The sequence below is a fragment of the Cottoperca gobio genome, chromosome 13 (genome assembly GCF_900634415.1).
Source record: "Cottoperca gobio chromosome 13, fCotGob3.1, whole genome shotgun sequence".
NCBI classification, from domain to species: domain Eukaryota; kingdom Metazoa; phylum Chordata; class Actinopteri; order Perciformes; family Bovichtidae; genus Cottoperca; species Cottoperca gobio.
In genome coordinates, this window is record NC_041367.1 from 20,269,338 (window position 1) to 20,283,165 (window position 13,828).

General features: G+C 42.9%; 2 protein-coding genes across 4 annotated transcripts in view; one reads left to right on the forward strand and one right to left on the reverse strand.

Moving 5' to 3' along the window:
* Positions 1 to 249: 249 nt before the first annotated feature.
* On the reverse strand, positions 250 to 3,839 carry LOC115017367 (leucine-rich repeat-containing protein 15). Its single transcript, XM_029445719.1, has 3 exons — positions 3,777 to 3,839; positions 2,784 to 3,005; positions 250 to 2,336 (listed from the first exon to the last, which is right to left on the reverse strand). The coding sequence occupies exons 2-3, from the start codon at positions 2,997 to 2,999 to the stop codon at positions 429 to 431; spliced, it is 2,124 nt and encodes a 707-aa protein (XP_029301579.1). The 5' UTR covers positions 3,000 to 3,005; positions 3,777 to 3,839; the 3' UTR covers positions 250 to 428.
* A 7,372-nt stretch (positions 3,840 to 11,211) lies between these two features.
* The window catches only part of mark4b (MAP/microtubule affinity-regulating kinase 4b), a 52,387-nt gene continuing 49,770 nt past the window's right edge, over positions 11,212 to 13,828 (forward strand). Inside the window, exon 1 of one of the 3 annotated variants that reach the window (XM_029446244.1) lies at positions 11,212 to 12,261. In XM_029446244.1, coding sequence (XP_029302104.1) covers positions 12,214 to 12,261 — 48 coding nt within the window. In that variant the 5' untranslated portion in view covers positions 11,212 to 12,213. The remainder of the gene's footprint in view (positions 12,262 to 13,828) is intronic. The other 2 variants (XM_029446242.1, XM_029446243.1) reach the window with 2 other exon arrangements.

Consider the following 13,828-nt stretch of genomic DNA (forward strand, 5'->3'; position numbering starts at 1 on the left):
CTTTTTGACTGGCATACTGTCCAAATCAAATGCAGACACAAACACATTCAACAATTCACAAACATATCTCCTGTCATCAATCCAGTTTCCACCTTCACAGCCTGAAATCTAAATCTTAATATCAAGATAAAAAGACAGGAGTTCATGTTGTCTTACGGTGATGCTTTATTTCAGAATTTAAGCTGTACAATTTATTTCTTTTACCAAAGCATATATGCTCATATCCCCATTAAATCCCTTTCCCCACAGTTTATGGTCAATGAAATCATTAAGTTTGCACTTTTGCATGAACACGTTATTCCAGTGCAAATATTCCATGACCTAATTTTATTTACACAATTTTTGAATGCACCTAAAGTATATTGACATTTACAGTGTATTGACATTATGGTGCAAATACAGACATGAAAAACAAAGACAGGAAGAGGTTAGAGAGCACAAAACCACCACAAAGGATGCCATGGTGGGCTGGCAGCTATGAGAGAAATTGTGAGCAGATTCAGCATTTTCAGAGGAAGTGAAGGTGATGAGCCACTTGCGGCACTTGTAATGCATTGATCCTGTAACAACAGGGGAGACAGAGATGCCTGGTAAAGTGGTGTATCCTCAGTTAAGGGTGAGGAAGAAGAGGAGAAGAAGCAAAGGGGCTGGTCTCCGAGTTTGTCTCTGTGCATGTTGACCCAGCTGCTGATGTAGACAATATGTGCACAGGTGCAGTCCCACACATTTCCTGACAGATAGACAGCGCTAATGTTTCTTAAAGACCCCAAAGTCCCATTCTCCATCGCTCTGAGCTGGTTGGACTTCAAACTCAATTTCTGGAGGTTAGTAAGTCCTTGAAATACATCAGGCTGCAGGTGATCCAGCTTGTTTCCATCCAAATTGAGTTCTGTTAGCTTCGAAAGTCTGGCAAAGAGCTGAGGGTGTAAACTATACAGGCTGTTGTTCTTTAGCAGAAGCTTGAGGAGGCTGTGGAGGGGATAGAAGGTGTTGTACGGGACGTCATGGAGCTGATTGACACTCAACTTGAGCTCTTTAAGGCGGGTCAACCCTACGAAGTCATCAGGAGACAGCTCTGAGATACGGTTGTTGTCCAGATCCAGTGTATTAAGATTTGTTAGATTCATGAACAGGCTTGTAGGGAGGTTACCTATGTGGTTTGCATCTAGTGTTAGCTCTTTTAAACCGATGAGGTCTCTGAACTGGTCCGGGTGTAGAGAGGTGAGATGGTTGCGAGAGAGCTTCAGCGAATATACTCTTACCAAACCATGGAAGACTGAGGGATGTAGAGACCTGATGTGGTTGTCATCAAGGTGTATCTCCCTGAGGACCCTCATCTTGTGGAAAAGGCCTTTGGGAAGGTGCCTCAGAGCATTGGACTCCAAGTACAGGTTCTGTAGTGACTTGAGCTTGTTGAACAGAGCAGGGTGGAGCACCAGGATGCGGTTCTTTGACAGTTGTAACTCGATGAGTCTGGACAACGAATCAAATACCCCAACTGGTATGGCAGAGATCTGATTGCTTTCCAGCTGCAGTTCTTGCAGGTTTTTCAAGTTACTGAAAACGTCCAGAGGAAGAGATGTCAGTCTGTTCATATACAAATCAAGTAACTCAAGGCTGATCAGGTCGTTGAAGACTTTTGAGGGAAGAGAATCTATGAGGTTGAGACTGAGGTCCAGCTCACTTAACATAGTCAAACCTCTCAGTGATCCCTCAGACAGAGTGGTCAGCTTGTTGTTGCTCAAGTCTAGATGAACCAACAGGCCCAACGAGGCGAAGCAATCCTCTGGAAGGCTGGTGAGGCTGTTCATTTGTAGATGGAGGTTCCTGAGCCTGCTTACATCCCTCAATGCCTCAGCCGGAACAGTGACCAGCATGTTACCACTCAGGTCAAGCTGTTGGAGACCTGTCGCTCCTCTGAAGCTGGCCTCACCAATCCTTGTGATTCTGTTTCTGGACAGAACAAGTTTCTCTAACACAGTGGAGTTTTTGAAAACACCTTCCTCTATTTTTGTTATATTATTATGGCTAAGGTGGAGGTCAGCGAGGGCGAAGGCTCCTTCCAATCCACCAACCTGTAACTTTTGAATCTGGTTAAAGTTTACATACAGCGTCTTCAGATTAGCTAATCCACGAAGGAATCCAACTGGTACATTTTCAATCTGGTTACCACTCAGGTCCAGTATGGTGAGAGCCGGGCAGTTTAGGAACTGATCAGGATGTAGTAACCGCAGGTCATTGTTGCATAGTAAGAGCTTAGACAGCTTCGTCATATTGGGCCAAACTTGGTTGCGGAGTACGAAGACATTCATCTGATTCTTAGTCAGGTCCAGGACCTACACCGTATCCAGAGAGGAGGAAAGAGTTGTGAAAAGTCTGTTATGTTTAATTCTTTAGAAAATAAAGTCATATTATTAGTGTAAGATAATACATCAAACTTGAGTGTCCAGCCCAAGTGGGCATGAAGTCTTTGTTTCAGAAGAGACAAGTCTAAGGGCCGGTTTTTAAAAGCATAATCAACACTTGGAATGGTCATTTTTGTTTTTGTACCTTTTAATCTGTAACAAATAATATCCCAATTTTACTGGTGGTTATGTGTCTCTAGTCAATATGTGAAACCGTGTTAGAGCACGAGCATGGTTCATTAATGAAGGTTCTATTCATCACTGTCTTGCTGCAGGATATCACCAGTAGACACTTTAAGGACATGAAGAACTTAACTTAAGTCTCTTACCAATCAACACACACAAAGTACATTTTCCGGGCTGCGGTATGTTTCATACCTGCAGCTTCTCCAGCCCATGCCTGGGTATTTCCTGTATCTCGTTGTATGAGACATACAGCTGCTCTGTGCTCTCTGGCAGCTCAGGCATCTGGTCAAGTCCTTTCTGCTGACACACGATAGTGGTCATGTTGTGGAGACATTGGCAGGCTGGGGGGCAGGGGTCAGTCGCCCACACCAAGAGGCTCAGGGAGGCCAGCGTCAGGGCTGCCAGCATGGTCGGCTAACATGCAGCATGGGAGAGTTGAAACAGTACAATATTGTTTCATTACAAAGTGTTTTATAAACCCAAAACAATATTAATTCTAGGTACTATAACATTTGTAAATTAGGAATCACTGAGTAAAAAAAAATGAAATCCCATTTCTTGAGTTTGCATGTTATATTCTTTGAACCATCATAACTTGCTGATTTGTGAGGGAAAGTAACTTTATATTCCTGAAGGAAGTTGACATGATTGATGATAATCAGTTGGTCTCAAAGAGTTTCTTTTTGTATTGTTCATTGCATAAATTGCAACTCTTTTGAAGACATTGGTTATTTCTTTATTTAAATATCTTCAAGATTTATATATATTTTTTGATTGCTCAAAAGCAGCAGTGCAAAGTAACTTTATACTTTTACTCCACTACATTTATGATTAATTGATTAGCCATCCACCTTTACCAGCTGAAGCATTAATAATTGTAATCATAACAATATATATAATTCTGAAATAGGCAATTGTGCATGATGTGTACTATTTCTTAAAGTATATTCTTATTCTAATACTTTTGTACTTTTATTTAAGTACGGTTTTGAATGCAGGACTTTTACTTGTAACAGAATATTTCAACACTGTAGTTTTGCTACTTCAACTTAAGTAAAATATTTACTTCTTCCACCACTGGTCAAAAGTATTAAAGGTGTGTACAATTGTCTATTAAGTAAATTATTTTCAAGTGTTACCCTTGTATTGTTATATAATTGTAATTGCACTTAAATCCAAACTTACCACGGATGATGAGAAGGTAGTGCTTAAAGTTGTGGTCACAGGATGTATTCGCTGAAGCTGACTTTGCTGACTGTCTTTATACTTGACTAGAGGATGCCGTGTAAGAAACATTTATCTGTTGCAGAGGAAGGTGTGGTTATGAAAGGACCTTTCTTAGAACAACAACTCTCCCCTCTGACAAAAGCATCTCATAAGTGCGCAGCACAGAGACTAAAAACTTCCAACTGTTCTCTTTCACACCACATCAGTCAGTCTGACAATAGAAAACTTCTTCTTCTGGATACATTGAGACTCAATGAGGAATGCGCCTTTAGGGATAAAGCAGCCTGTTTATTTTTTTTAAAGTATGATAATACAAATACACGCACACACCTACTCATAAAAGTTATCTTATAAATACCTTGGAATTCTATAGACAGCATTCTTACTTTTAAGCAGCATGTGGAGCAAATGGCACAGAAAAAAAGGTTTCAATCTTATATCAGAATAAAGCATGTTTCTGTCTTGAGGTCAAGATATCAACCATCATATCTGTGCTTGACTAATATATTCTTTATTCTCATGCTACTCGATACAGTTTATCATTATGCTTTATATTTCGTCATAGGAGATTAATATCGTACTATCGTGTGTACTTTATGAAAAAGTTGGCTGATCCTCACTGGAAACAAGAGGAGAAACACATTCAACATTTGTATTTATTCAATTTAAAACCACTACTCAGCAAACAAGATCTGAGTTCTGTTGAACTCTATGAGCAACCAGGTAAATGCTGAACTTTTACGACTTTGAACCTTGTAAATAGAATAAATTACAGCATGTTTTAAAACTAAGCGATTTTAAACTTTTAACTGAATCTTTTACGTAATGTCTATGATTGTGTCTGATGCTGTTTGTACTTTTGTTAAGTCTGTCCTTCCCTTCACTCACAGTCTCACTGTCACAGCTTCCTTCATAGCTATTCTCCATCCATCCACCAGATGTCCTCAGACTGTCCCAGTCACTTGACTTTCTCATCCACATGCTCACCTGTTTCCACTTCCTCTCATCAGCCCTGCAGTGTATTTCCGGCCCATTTCCTCTCATTCCCTGGCAGGTTGTCAATGTTGGTCATGCCTTTGCTTTCCAGCCACTGTTTCCTGAACCTGATCTGTTCCTGGATTTTGACCTGTTATCTGTTCCTGTCCTGCTTACCTGCCGTGCCCCTTGGACATGAACATCTCTATTATAACATAATACAGAGGTCTTCAACGTTTTTCAGGCTAAGGACCCCCAAACTGATGGAGAGATGGAGCAGGGACCCCCTACTGTATATATTGTATAACATTGTGTTTTATATTAAACTGGTAAACCTAGTGCCATGTATAAACATAGATACCCTGTTATTGTGCATTCAATACTAACCTGGAGAGGCGTGATTGGGAGGAAGGGCCTCCCTGATCTAAACCCGAACGGTCGTTTGTTGTTGGACTTCTGTGCTAGTCATGGAATGGCCATAACAAACACCATGTTCGAACATAAGGATGCTCATAAGTGTGCGTGGTACCAGAGCACCCTAGGCCAAAGGTCAATGATCGATTTTGTGATCATATCATCTGATCTGAGGCCGCATGTTTTGGACACTCGGGTGAAGAGAGGGGCGGAGCTGTCGACTGATCACCATCTGGTGGTGAGTTGGATCAAGGGGTGGGGGAAGACTCTGGACAGACCTGGTAAGCCCAAACAGGTAGTGCGGGTGAACTGGGAACGTCTGGAGGAAGACCCTGTCCGGGAGATCTTCAACTCACACCTCCGGCGGAGCTTTTCAGACATCCCTGTGGAGGTTGGGGGCATGGGCGATGTTCAAAACCTCTATTGCTGAAGCTGCGGTGAGGAGCTGTGGTCTCAAGGTCTTAGGTGCCTCAAGGGGCGGTAACCCTCAAACACTGTGGTGGACCCCGGTGGTCAGGGAAGCCGTTCGACTGAAGAAGGAGTCCTTCCGGGTTATGTTATCTGGGAGGACTCTGGAAACAGTTGCAGGGTACCGACAGACTCGAAGGGCAGCAGCCTCTGCTGTGGAGAAGGACTTTCGGTCGGCACCAAGGTGCTTCTGGAAAACCGTCTGGAACCTCAGGAGGGAGAAGCGGGGAACCATCCAAGCTGTGTACAGCATGGGTGAGACCCTGCTGACTTCGACTGAGAAGGTTATCGGGCGGTGGAAGGAGCACTTTGAGGAACTCCTGAATCCAACTAACACGCCCTCTATGGTAGAGAAAGAGCTGGAAGCTGATAGGGGACCATCGTCAATTTCCCTGTTGGAAGTCACTGAGGTAGTCAAATAACTCCACAATGGCAAAGCCGCAGGGGTTGATGAGATCCATCCAGAAATGCTGAAGGCTTTGGGTGTTCAGGGGCTGTCTTGGTTGACACGCCTCTTCAACATTGCGTGGAAGTCTGGGACAGTGCCGAGGGGGTGCCCCTGTTCAAAAAGGGGGACCAGAGAGTGTGTGCCAACTACAGGGGTATCACACTTCTCAGCCTCCCCGGTAAAGTCTACTCCAAAGTGCTGGAAAGGAGGGTTCGGACGATAGTCGAACCTCTGATTGAAGAGGAACAATGCGGATTCCGTCCTGGTCGTGGAACAACGGACCAACTCTTCACTCTCGCAAGGATCCTGGAGGGGGCCTGGGAGTACGCCCAACATGTGTTTTGTGGATCTGGAGAAGGTGTATGACCGGGTCCCCCGGATGATGCTGTGGGAGGTGCTGCGGGAGTATGGGGAGAGGGGGTCACTTCTGAGGGCCATCCAATCCCTGTACGCCCAAAGCGAGAGTTGTGTCCGGATACTCGGCAGTAAGTCGGACTCGTTCCCAGTGAATGTTGGCCTCCGCCAGGGCTGCGCTTTATCACCAATCCTGTTTGTAATTTTCATGGACAGGATATCGAGGCGTAGTCGTGGAGGAGAGGGGTTGCAGTTCGGTGGCCTGAGGATCTCATCGCTGCTCTTTGCAGATGATGTGGTCCTGATGGCGTCATCGGTCTGTCACCTTCAGCAGTCACTGGATCGGTTTGCAGCTGAGTGTAAAGCGGTTGGGATGAGGATCAGCATCTCAAAATCTGAGGCCATGGCTCTCAGCAGGAAACCGGTGGATTGCCTACTCCGGGTAGGGAATGAGCCCTTACCCCAAGTGAAGGAGTTCAAGTACCTCGGGGTCTTGTTCGCGAGTGAGGGCACGATGGAGCGAGAGATTAGCCGGAGAATCGGAGCAGTGGGGGCAGTATTACATTTGCTTTACCGCACCATTGTGACGAAAAGAGAGCTGAGCCAGAAGGCAAAGCTCTCGATTTTCCGGGCGATCTTCGTTCCTACCCTCACCTATGGTCATGAAGGCTGGGTCATGACCGAAAGAACGAGATCACTGGTACAATGCGGCCAAAATAGGGTTTTCTAGTAAGGATGCCACCTGGCCGCCTCCCTAGGGAGGTGTTCCAGGCCCGTCGAGCTGGGAAAGAGACCCCAGGGAAGACCCAGGACTCGGTGGAGAGATTATATCTCCTCACTGGCCTGGGAACGCCTCGGGATCCCCCAGTTGGAGCTGGCGGATGTGACCCGGAGAAGGGAAGTTTGGGGTTCCTTACTGGAGCTGCTGCCCCTGCGACCCGACCCCGGATAAGCGGTAGACGATGGATGGATGGATGAAATTGTCTAATCAACCAAAACATTTGCGAACCTCCTGCAGCACCTCCGCGTACGTAATAAGTTAAGATTTTGACTTATCACATAAGTCATTATAAAAATAACAATGCATTTGATAAATCATGATAAGTAATTGATCATTTTGACTTAGTAAGTCAACATTTCAAAGTATCTTGGATTTTGTATTCCACAGTTTTAACATACCATGAGTATTTAATAAAACATTTATTTATCACACATAACTTCAACTTTATTGTCCCAGATGGGAAATGTGTCTTGCAGCAAAGTAAAGACACAGACACTCAGACACATGGACTAAGGTTTAAATAAAAAAATATAAAAAACATAAAACATGAATCCATCAAGCAGCTTTTTTTTTTGTTTTCCTAACATATGGGCTTCATTGGTGTTGTTGGAAATTGAGTTAGTCTCTTCCTCACTTCTTCAATGGGCTGTTCCTGTTCCAATTGCTGGCTTTAGGTTTCAAATTAGGCTACTGTTTGGGTAACAGTGGTGTAAGGCGTGCAGTTGTGATGGTTACAATACATCATGTCAACGAAGGTCCTCACAAGTATCAAAGTACAACAATATGTGTTTGGTTGTGTGTTGATGTCCCCAGGGTCAAAATGAGCCATTGGATGGATCGATCCCTGCTGACGTGTTCAGATCAGCACAACTCACTGTTTTTTCTACACACACACACACATACACACACACACACACACACACACACACACACACACACACACACACACACACACACACACACAAATGTAGAAAGCAACAGAAACAGACTCACCCCTCCTCCCTTCCCTTTCCATTGCCCATTAGATGTATTGACGATTCCACCTCCAGTGTTTTTTTCCCCTAATAGGTTTATACACAGCTGACCGGACAGTGATGCTAATGAAGCCGGTGTACTCTGTAACACAGTGTTCAGAACAGGCTCTGCAATCCATGGAAATATGGACTGCTGCTCTGGTTGTTCTTTCCAGCATTGATTATTTTGCCATCTCAGCAGCAGCATTCTGCTCCCCTCTCTTTCTCTGCCTCTGTTCTCCGAGGGATGACAGTGAATCTGTTCGTCTGTGGCTCACCTGCTTGCTCCAGTGTCAGCTTCTCAGTCTGTGGGGGTTCAGGTCACTGAAGGTCTCAGTCATCACCGAGAAGTAGGGGTGCGAGGGAAGGATGAGGCCCTGGGTTCGCTCCAACAGGTCCAGATCAGTCCAGGTAAGTGATCTGATTTGTGATTTAGTTGTGAACAAATTCACTCAAAGATATATGAATCCAATTACTCAAGGATGTGCACCTGTGCCTCTTAGCACGCTGATGAGTTTAGGGGCTCTTCTTTGTCCACCTGTCATGAGAAGTGAGAGGACAGGACAGCCAGCTGAGGATGAGCATACATGAAAGGAAGCAGAAAGATAAACAAGACTGTGCTCTGCAGAGTGTTTGGTTTCCTTGGTTTCATAAATCCCCCTTGACTCTGAGATTTAAAACTTTACTGGCCATTTGTGCATGTGTATGTAGATTTTTAGATACATAGGCAGAATGTAGAGGATGGTTTACATTTTACTGTCCAGAATTTATAAAATACACTGTACAAATTCTAAAAATCAGAATTGATAGTAACAAACTGAGCATGTTTTTAAGGTTTATGTTAAACAGTGAGTAACTCCACATGCAGGTCAGAGATCAGCATTCATCTCTCATATATTCCATGCTGAGGGCCATTTGACTAACTACTGAGTCATCCTTGCCATTCAGGGTTACTGTTTTAATGATGCCACAAATTGATATCACATCTCATTTTCATTCATTTCTTTTTTTCAATATGTGACTTGTAACCTTGAAATGTAAAAATGGTTTCAGGAGCTACAACATTGGATAAATACCACTGTGATGTACCGTTAATGTTTCCAACTGTGGTAATTAGGCCAGCTGTTTAATTACTCTTGGGAGTTGTGAATAAGAATTGGTTGAATTGTCTTTAAAATGTTTAATCACAATCCTGAAGTAAACAAACACGGATGGGGCAGAGGCAGATGTTCTGGTAGGAGGTCTCCACAAACTTCTGGTAACATAATGTCTTCCTCACACACACACTCACAGACTACTCCATGTCTGCATGAATGGAGCAATTGTGCCTTTGAGGCCTTTGGGGGAGAAAGGTGAGAGAGGTGTTTTAATGCTGTTGGAAATATTGTGTGTGTGTGTGTGTGTGTGTGTGTGTGTGTGTGTGTGTGTGTGTGTGTGTGTGTGTGTGTGTGTGTGTGTGTGTGTTTTATACCAAAAACAGAACCATAAAACATATCTATTTGAGAGCTAAACTGGTCTGGGTTCACATATCAACAAATATGACGAGCATCTTAAATCTTAATACACATTGACAAATTGAGGATACTGAGAAAAGGGCCAAAGGTGGGAAATAATTTGCAGTGTTTAAAGCATGTTTTCAAGATTTATTTATAATATGAAGTGCTTTTGAAAAAGTATAAAAACAGGGTTAAACTTTTGCTATATTAGACCTATTTAACTGAAATGGAATCATGTATAATCTGATTATTTAATATCAGCCAAATTACTTTATATTTACATTGTATATTTACATTTTACTCACATTGGGACAATCCTGTTTCAGTGCTCTGTTTGTGTGAAACTGTGAACTTCCCGAAAGCACTAGGCTAGTGAACCTTTGCCCCAATATATACAGAGGGTTATTCACAGTTCTTTCTCGAGTTCTCCCCTGATTTGCGTGTAGTGGAGTTTTAAAATAATAAACAGCTGGTGTCCTCCATATTTGGGCAAAAGAAAGACACATTTCTCTGTCACATTTGGAGGAGCCTTTGACAAGGAACAGACTTGTTTTGACCCATAATGATGTATTTGAATCAGAATCAGGTTTATGGCCAAGTAGGTTTACTACAAGGCAATATTGCCTTGGTATTTTGATGCATAGCAATAAACATAATAAGAGAATGCAAAAAGTATTGCAAGAGTCAAGAATTATACATATACAAAATAAAAGTTTACAATAAAAAGGGCTAATAATAATTCATGATAATAGTAATAATATAAAAAGACAAAATAATAATAATAATAATAATAATAATAATAATAATAATAATAATAATAATAATAATAATAATAATAAAGCAGAAAAAGACAAAATAATTTAAAAAACAATAATGATGATACGAATAATATTTTTGTAATAACGTTAAACTGACATATGTGTTGTCTCTAGAAATAACTTTAGCCACCAGGGGGCGATAATGAAAAAGAAGTATAAATTGAGTTGCTTTCCACAGGACCACAACAATAAACAGTAAGAGAAAAAGGAAAAACAAAAAACAAGTAGTCCAAAAGTAAATAATTTTACATATAAAATAGAAACGTTTACAATAAGAATAGACAAATAATAAAATAATAATAATATCGATTTTTTTAATTAATATTAAAACTGACGTACAAATGATTTTAGCCACTAGGAGGCGATAATGATATATAAGAAAAAATAAATAGGGGTTTAGTTGTTTTACAGGAGGTCAAATTCAAGAGATTTTTTCATGAAAATAACAGACGCCCTTTGTTGCTATTTGTGTCTGTATCAAACTGTCGTTGTTAAGTTAATTGTGATTTTTACCTTACAAACGATTTCCGAAAGTTAGAAGACGGATTTAATGAGGAGTACTTGAAGGCCGCATGAGCGAGAGGAAGGAGAGGAGAGAAAGGCGCGTGTGTGCGCGTGCGCGAAAACCGACGCAGCAGCACTGCCTATTATTACCGCTGACGTCCGTCTCCCTCCCTCTTTCTCTTGTCACTGTTTTTCGGGAGGCGAAGGGGGGATCCCGTTTTCTTTGGTCTCCGCACTAAAACTAATGTTTCCGGGGAGGCATATCTTCATGTTCCGGTGCTGATCATTGGGGCGACTTTTCATTTACCGCAAAAGCAGTTGGAACTAAACCGAATGAGAAGAGCTAAGGACGGACTGTGCTGAGAGGAAGAACCGGAGACTGACTGGGAGGTTGCACATCCGCTGCTTTGAACCGCAATTTGTTTCCCCAGGCTCCGTACATCTCCAGCTTCTGAAATATGATCTCAGGCGGTTCCTGGTTCTGTTTCCGTGACTATTGCTCCGTGGGCTACCGTTTTGACGTTTGTCACCCAGATAAATAATAACTAGCCAACAGGGAAACAGAAACTCCCCCTTTTTCTCAAATCAACTCACGGTGGTCGCACAGAGCCCACGGTTGTTTTCTCTTTCTAGTTTTTTTAAACAAACCCTAATCAGTTGCCTTAATGGTTGAGTTTTCTTTTTATTCTCACCACAAGACCAATGCAGCTGAAAGTAAACCGATGACCACCGGGGTTGTTTTTATTAACGAGCCAGCCAGTGTCCAACGAAATGGTACGATAGCGTCTGGGAAGGATTGGGGGAAAGTGAAAAGCTAAGTGGGGGGTTCAGTCTGGGCTGTTTTTTCCATCAGATGAGGCTAGGTCGGTACCAACAACACCAAACAGACATGAGGTGGATATAGTTTGTTTTTTTACGCATCAATTAAAGCTGGATCACTGTCTTGGTGATCTGTGCTGCCTTCACGGACTATGACAATGAGGATTGTATGAGAAGTGAGGCTGTTCTTTTCTGGTGTGACTGACAACCAGTCTAATCTGGGGTGTGTTTTTTAACCCAGTGTGAACACAAACCTGCAGCACTTATTTATTTTCTCTTGGACGACGAAGCACTCAGGGACGAAAATGTCTTTACGCACGGCACTGCCTGGGAAAGAGCGGAACCCGGACCATGTAAGTAGATATTTAAAATACAAGGCGTATATTTGTCACCTTCAGCAGCACGGATAGGTAACCGTTAGTGTTACTGTGCTTTTGAAGGAAATTATTATAATAACCCCCTCAAACCCCCGACCCTGAGATTAGTCTGCCATGTGCAAAGAGCAGCTGCAATGAAGCAAGGCGACACAGACGCGCTAATCTCCCCTAGCTCATTTGGGACAGGTTGCAATTAGACACACAGGATGGGGGTGAAAAACACGGGGAGGGAAATGTGCGAGGTGTGGGTGCCTTGGACTGGGTGCAGAGTCTTGTGAGTTACATTGATTACACACACATTTAATCAATTAGTTGCCATAAAGAAAATCTTCCTACACTTTCACCTCCTTCATCCACCGGTGTCTTCAGTGCGCATGTTTGTCTTCCCCCAGCTGATCAATAATAAATGCATCTAATGTAAGGCCACCCAACCCTCTCCACACCCAGCCTGCCCTGCACCCACCCCTCCTTTTCTCTGCCACTCCATCACCTTACTCCCAGCTCTTCACCTTGTCTGTCCCCCTCCACCCCGTCTGCTCTGTCCAGTTTCCTCTTTAATGAAACTGAGTGAAAGGCAGCTGAGTGGGTAGCTCAATATTGCAAAATCTGCTGTGTCAGGCTAGCGTGGTTTGTGATGTTTTTCGCTGTCTGTAGCAGCGTCTGGGTTTTGGGGAGACAGGACTTTGAGTTGAAGGGCATTTTACAGGATTTCTTTTATCAGGATTTCTTGTAAGACTGAGACTCTCTAATATCCCCTCACCAAATATTGACATCATGCAGCTGCACACAGAACCCCCCACCTGTCATCTCAAGGGCACCGAGCTTACACCAACCTAGCAGCAGCCTGAAATATCACTAACTCCTTTTGGGTTTGAAGCTTTCACAAAGAGCTACTTCCCTTTGCAGCACCAGCCAGCAGCTGACAAAATACAGATTATTTCCCTCATATAAATAAATAATGATTTATTAAGTGTATTTAAAGGATATATTGTCACTATCCCAATTTTAAGTGGTGTTTAGATATTGTACTAGTGTCTCATGTGTTATAAATGACGGCCACCAGTAATGCTGATTCACAGTTAGCTGGTTTCCTGGGCTTTCATGTTGACCTTTTACCACAGCAACCATTGTGTTGAATTCACGGCATATTTTGGGGGGACACTCAACCCAAAAGACCAACATAAACTAAATATAATTTCCTGTGCTGGCTGCAGGCTGTAATGTAAGTTTCTAAATGTCAGCCATGGGAAAATACATGAAAACTATATGTAAAGATTAGGTCTCTCTGCTCAGGGGCATTGACTGTATGCATTGTGAGCCCCTGATGTACCCATGGGAGAGACGCTGCCACCTTTCCTTACTTACCTGCTGTGTGATTTTGACCAGCTCCTAGTTAGGCGTGTATTGTCTGCAGCCTGCATCCAGGACCCAGACACGCTTACAGAGGTGGCAGAATCAGGAGGGTATTTTAATTTCTTCATATGAACGTGTGTTGTTGTGGATGGCTTATGTCAGGCCTCGCCCCATTGTATGACTCCAAAAA

Excerpts from the sequence above, each read along its gene's own strand:
- LOC115017367 (XM_029445719.1), bottom strand. The coding sequence starts at position 2,999 with ATGCTGGCAGCCCTGACGCTGGCCTCCCTGAGCCTCTTGGTGTGGGCG. Across the intron at positions 2,337-2,783 it reads ATGGGCTGGAGAAGCTGCAG|GTCCTGGACCTGACTAAGAA; the intron begins GTATGAAACATA and ends GATACGGTGTAG.